This window comes from Cariama cristata, unplaced genomic scaffold (genome assembly GCF_000690535.1).
Source record: "Cariama cristata isolate BGI_N322 unplaced genomic scaffold, ASM69053v1 scaffold8046, whole genome shotgun sequence".
NCBI classification, from domain to species: Eukaryota; Metazoa; Chordata; class Aves; order Cariamiformes; family Cariamidae; genus Cariama; species Cariama cristata.
Genome location: NW_009620331.1, coordinates 6,683 through 13,150, shown reverse-complemented (window position 1 = coordinate 13,150; position 6,468 = coordinate 6,683). Strand labels below are relative to the sequence as shown.

General features: G+C 42.4%; 1 protein-coding gene across 1 annotated transcript in view; it reads left to right on the top strand.

The window, feature by feature from the left end:
- C2CD3 (C2 calcium-dependent domain containing 3) overlaps positions 1-6,468 on the top strand; it is a gene marked incomplete at its 5' end in the record, with an annotated part of 37,996 nt that overhangs the window by 26,872 nt on the left and 4,656 nt on the right. Inside the window, 2 exon segments of the mRNA XM_009701585.1 lie at positions 1,344-2,388; positions 3,069-3,171. Of these exon segments, the coding sequence (XP_009699887.1) occupies positions 1,344-2,388; positions 3,069-3,171 (1,148 nt within the window).

Here is a 6,468-nt window from a genome sequence, read left to right as displayed (position 1 = left end):
CCTGCTTACTGATTGCAGTTAATTTAATGTTAGCTTAACCGTTCGTGCCACTCTGATCTCATACCAGAGAGGTGCTGTGAGTAGCAAAAAAAAGACTGGGAAATCAAATCCATGCTAGTGCTTTTAAAATAAATTATTAGAGTAGATAATAAAGTGTGGCTTGGAGCACTGCCAGTTGAGAAGTTACTCTGTGCTGTTTCTACCTGTGGCTACCTGCAGGGAAGCAGCACTTCCAAGAGATGGAGTTGAAGGGCACATTTCTATTATGCCAGAATTTGCCATTCTTGTATTTCCACCTTGGCCTTCTCTTTTTCTTCTTTTTCTTCTCCAAGGTTTTGCTCTTTTTGTTCCCCTCCTCATCTTTATTAATTGTTTTTACTGCTTCTTTGCATGTTCTGCTCTACAATCTGTCTCAGACTCTTCCTTCTCCTTTTCCAAATGTCCTCCACCATTACCTTATAGCAAGAATTTTTCTCTTGCCTCAGAGCAGCAGTGGTTTGCCATTTAACCTAATACTGGTGAACTAATTTCTCAGAGAATGCAAGAAATTAATAGGATCTGCTAACCAGGAACCAAAAATAGGTGACTGTGGCTTTTTAAAGAATTTATAAAATCCCCAGAGATTTTCAGGATTGCATAGATTTTGTTAATGTTCAGTCCACTAATCCAGTCACCTTTTTTCAGAGCCTGTGTTAGGAGCACAGGTAGCTCTTTGTTTTCAGACTTTACAATTTTACCACCACGACTGAGCAAGAGTCCTGAGTGAATTTCTGGTTTACAAATATTTGTTTAACAATTATCTGTCATTTGATTCAAGTTGGTAAATTGAACTGAAAGCTGGAGAATATCAGTAGCGACTGTGTCCTCTGGCCCCTACAATAAAACTGGGAAAGCTATGAGAGGAAAAGGTGGTAAGATTATACATCTTTCCTGTCTAGATTATTCCTCTCTCCTTCCCGTGTGGTCTGAACCGTCCAAACTGGTTTTTGCCACTCCAAGCAATAGGTATTTTTTCCATTCGCTTTAGGTGTATTCTGTATATCAGAATATTTTCACTGTCCGTTTTTTTTTCTTTACATTGCTGTAGGTATTTCTAGTTATTTCCCAATAATTTCATCCTGAATGTTTCCTTTTTTCTATTAGCATTTCTGGCCTTCTCCTGGCCTTCTCAATGGTCAAGAGAAGCAGAACGTGATCACATCAGCAGAGTCCTTGACAAAGCTGTGCATGTTTAACTCCTAACTGTTCTTACATACATGACTTTCTGCAAAAAGCCCAAATAAATCAGATAAAAGGTGAATTGTTGCTCTGTGCATTTACTGATGCTGTTTTCTGTTAATCAGACTTACAGACTATAACTAAAAATAGTGAAGAATCTTCTAACGTGCATGAAGATAACAGCAAAAAGCTGGGTGCTACACACGTACCCAGCCAGAAGGGTGAAGAAGCCAGAACTGCAGTATGTCAAGGCCAACTTGAGTTGCCCTCAGCCAGCGTTTACAGTGCTACCCAGCAGCCGTGCTCTTTTGGGAGGTCTGTGTTTGAGAGGCACATGTTGCATGAATTTCTAGACCAAGCTGTCCCTGAAGATGAGCATCCTTTGCCAATGGACTACATCCAGGACAGTGAAGGTGCGTTTGCCATCCAGCCACACAGTGAAGAGGAATACGAAGAAGATGTTATAGAACCGCGAACTCTTAATGAAATAACAACCATAACGGACAAAACTAGTCCCTGGTCCAGCGTGCTATCTGAAGTGGAGCAGGGTGCTGAGCAGCAGCACATAGACTTGGGGCCTGAAGATCAGCACTCGGTGGATATAGACTGTTTGCAAAGAGGAAACAGCAGACGGAGCAGCACCTTCTCCAGCATACTACAAGGTGACAACCAAAGCATGCTCACTGCCCTTAGCCCATGCGTTAGCCTCCACGCAGACGAGAGCAGTCCTTGGGCAGTAGCAGAAGGCTTTAAGAGCTTGAATAGTGGCACAGAAACAACTGAGAAGGAGCTGTTTCAGTCTACTCGTTCGTCCGAAGTGCATCAAACAGCCAATAGCCCTGTAGAAAATGGAAATTGTGACTGGGATAGAGCAGTAAACACTAAACCAATAGAGCAAAATGTTGAGTTTCATGCAGCCTCTGGAGAACTACTGGAATTTCCAGGAGACATTGGTTTGACCAATCCAAAAACCACAGAAAGAGAGGAGGAAAACAGTAAGGCTGTAAATGAAGTTCATCAAAACAAAGAAGAAAGTGGTTCCGATGACATCTCTGTTAAGAGCGTATCAGCCCAAGCAGGCTCAGAAGGAAACGGTGAAAGCTTTTCTGATGACAGTAGTGAAGACCCACTGGAGGAGTCAGAAAAGTCTGTCAAACCAAAAATTGTCTCGTATCCTTCTTTTCTCTTTCCTTAAACACACATTGCCTTCAAGGAGCGTGTCTTACTTCATAGTTAGAATCTCACTGCCCTCAGGAAAGAGAAATTACCTGTGTGGAGCTCTTCCCTGTAAAATGAGCCTAGCAGTGGTGACCGGGGAAGGTGCTGGAAGACCCTGTTATGTTGTGTTTCACACACTGTAGTGATGACTTCCTTACCATTTGTAACCAATATTTTGTGATCCGTAAGGGTTATTTCATCCTGGGTAGTTTCAACATGTCTTCTTGCATTTTTCCCCATGCTGTTTTTCTCCACGTATTATAGCTCTTCTGTTTCTTCTGTACTAGAAGAAACATAGTTTATTTTGCTTTTAAAATACTTTCCCACGTTTCTTGCACACATCCCAAATCTCACATTCAGTTTCACCAAGTTGTGTTGGAATTTTTGCAGGATGAAGTGCTCTACAAATATGTGAGGTATTACTGTAAAGCAAGTTTGTGTCCCATGCTCTGTTAGGCCGGGTGAGAGAACCAAGCGTTCAGAACGATAGAACATAGATTAAAATGAATGAGATTTACCATCTGGGATCCACTAACAGCTGTTACAGTGAGGCTTTTTCCACATCTGCAGCTCCTGTGGAGCTTTGTGCAACAACACACTGCAAAAGGTTGTTCCTTAACAGTTCTGCTCAGATCTGATCCTGTTGTTGTTCCCAACTTCTTCCTTCCACCCCAGCAGATGGAAGCCTCCATGAGACTGCTCAGCGTTTCTTCTCATCCTTCCACAGCTCTGAAAGTAAGTATGGGACATCCTTTCCTTTATTGTCCTAGCTTAACGGAGTCCGTTCGTTCAAGCAGGAACAAAAGTACTTCTCCCTTTCTTTGCCTGTCAGCACTCAGGTTGGAGGTGATGGCTTCTAAGTCAAGTCAAGGAGAATCGTTCTGAGACCTCGTCTCTCTGTGAGAATCATTTTCAGCATTTCTGGCCGCATTGTTGGTGGTGTTTATGCATTTCTGTTAACTGGTTTGTCCGTGTACAGCGGTGAATGTTGCTTTTCTCCCTTGGGGTCAGTGGAAGTGGCAGGTGCTGACTCCACACTTCTTTGTGCTTTAGTGTGAGGTAAGGTGCCTGGTTTTGAGGACGCAAGCTGTAACTTGTAATTATGACTCCAATTTATATCTTTTAGATCAGGATGAAATGAGGGAGTTTGCAGCAAGAGAGCCTCTCCTTGAGAGGTATGGGGTAACTCTTCTTCGATGAAAGGAATAGTAGAATAGTTGGAGTGATGATTCCTCATACAGGAAACCTGTTGGTTGATTGCTTTTGCTGTTTCATTGCTGGTTTTGTGTGCATAAACATTTGTTTACTACAAGAGGTTTGTGGCTCAGTTGTTTTGAGGTCTACATATTGTTCTTTTCCAGCCACAGCTTTGCTAGGCATATTGATGCGGATCTGTGTACTGGAGCAGCTGGGCTCCCAGAAAAGAGAACGCATTGGTTCCCCTCCTTCTGACCTATGAAAGAAATGCTCTAAGGAACATTTTTGTAATTGGAAACAGCTTGCTTGATTAAACAGAACAGAAACAGCCAGGATCTAATGGCTCTGAAGTAATGGAAACTACTTTAAATTAATAAACATGTTTACAGCTCAGGTAAAATACCTGACTTTTTGCTGGTTTTGTGTTCTAAAAAGGATTTTTCTCTGATTTACATAATATTATCTTTTCCTAAAGCCCTTGAAACTTGTTCCTGATGAAAGTAGAGACCTCTGTCAGAGGAGCCTTGGGCATAGTATGAAGGATCCTAAGATACATCTTGATTATACCACCTCGAAGTCAGTGTGTCTTAGTGCTTGTTAAGCATGCTTTTCATGCTGTGTCTAAATATTTTGGATGAAATCAGAAGCAGAATCTCAGATGTGTTTTTCTTTGGAATCTCCTTCAAATTCTCCGTGTTCGCCTCTCTCCGTCACTGATACCTTCTTTCCCTTCCCCTCTTGTCTCACTGTCATGCCCCCATGCTTCTGGGTTTTGCTTTCTCTGCAGAGTTAGCTCCGGTTCTTCCCGTGGAAGCACCGTGTCTTTCTGTGCATCTGCAAATCGTCACTCAGACCTACGGTTTAATATTAATACCAGCTTTACTTGAATTCTCTCTCTCTGCAATGCTAAGCTTAGTGGCTGGAAACACACTCCTGAAAGTGATTAATAATTAGGGAGAACATTAACAAGGAAGTATTTGGATATAGCTGACCTTAAACCAGTTTCATTCCAGGATTAGCTACAGCTAATCCTTCGCTGTGGCGCTTTTAGGGTCTGTTGAGACAGGACTCAGTTGTGACTTGCGTTGTGCACTCAGCATCAGACACCCTGTATGAAGAACAACAAGTTGTTTGCTTATGCCGATGGTAAAACAGAGTTCAGGAAAACTGCTTTCTCATCATTTTGTTCTTAATTAGCCTTAAGAACATCCGTTTCTAAATCTGGATTTGTTTGGTCTCCGCACAGCTCGAACACAGAGTGCGAGGGCAAGGCTGAAATCAGAGCTGTTCTCGTCTGAAGATAGCAGTCCCCTCTCGCTCACGTGGCAGCTGGCAAACTTCTCTCCTGGCCTCCCTAGGGTTCCTGCCACCTCTCCCTGTCTTGCCTGACTCCCTGCTTTCCCTCTCTTCCTACACAAAATGATGAAGAAACGGCGAGAAGGTGAAGCGGGCAGTCATGGCAAAGGAGCTGTGGCAGCGTTTTGAGACCAAAGGGGTTTCTCAGCTCATGCTGCGAGGATGTGGGCATCTGAGAAGGTGCTGCAGCAGCTCAGACCTCAGCCTGGATGCTGTGGTCACCTTCCAGGGACCTGAGTTTTGCGGAGCCTCACAAAATCTAAAATTTTTTGACCTTTTTTCTCCATTATATCAGACTCAGGCTTCCAGTTCTTGAAGTCCTTCCCAGCTCTCCTCTTCCACGCTGATCACCTGCTCTCCTCTCTGATCCAGCAGTCCTGGTTCGACTTCTGCTACTGCTCAGGTTCAGGAAGCAGCTTCGCACTTTTCTCCTCTCAGTCCTTTTCCAGGCAGTTCCTCATACAACTTAGGGAAAAGTGTCTAAATTCATGGCTAAACTTAACAGCATCCAGGAATGTATCATGTTTACTCTAAAGTTACAACTGTTTTTTAAATGAGTCAGAGCCATTGTGTAGGTGGCCCAGGTTGCTATCCAAACCTTATTTCTGGCTGTTGCCCCTGGCCTCCCTTCTCCTCCCTCTTTACCTTTACTGCGTTCCTATGTTCCATGTTATTGTATATACTATTGCTGATTTTTCAGGGTAAAAATTTAATTCACTCAGAGGGCACTGAGGCATCGATTCTGGTCAGGGTTTGGGACAATCATATGCTAGCGTAAAAACATTCAGACACGATTCCAATGAGATGCTGGCTGGGAAACCCCTGTTAAGGCTTGCTGCCTTTCAGAGTTGGCCCAGTCTGCTGCCAATGGAGCTGGGTTTGGGGGGGGCAGGAGGAAGCTTTTAAAAAATTGGAGCGTTAATAAACTTTTCATTAAAATAATCTTGATTTTCTTTTTCCCCTCACCTCTGTGAATATTCCGAAAGGATAAGAAACTTATACGGAAACCAGTTTTACTCAGAATAATTAATATTTGTATATACATAGATTTACCTTCAGTGTAAATTAGAAATAACACTTTTATAACGCAGACTTACAGGCAGATTCAGAATAACAGGCTTTTATCTGTTCTAAAAATGCACGTGGCTAGCAATGGTCTAAACATTCCTTCTCGGTTGTAATGTTTCTTCTTGAACTTATACGGAAACCAGTTTTACTCAGAATAATTAATATTTGTATATACATAGATTTACCTTCAGTGTAAATTAGAAATAACACTTTTATAACGCAGACTTACAGGCAGATTCAGAATAACAGGCTTTTATCTGTTCTAAAAATGCACGTGGCTAGCAATGGTCTAAACATTCCTTCTCGGTTGTAATGTTTCTTCTTGAGCTGCTCCCATTTCAGTCACAGCCACTAAAGCTCTTCTTTTTCCTTACTCAGCTTTTACTCACTAAAGGCTTTTACTCACTAAAT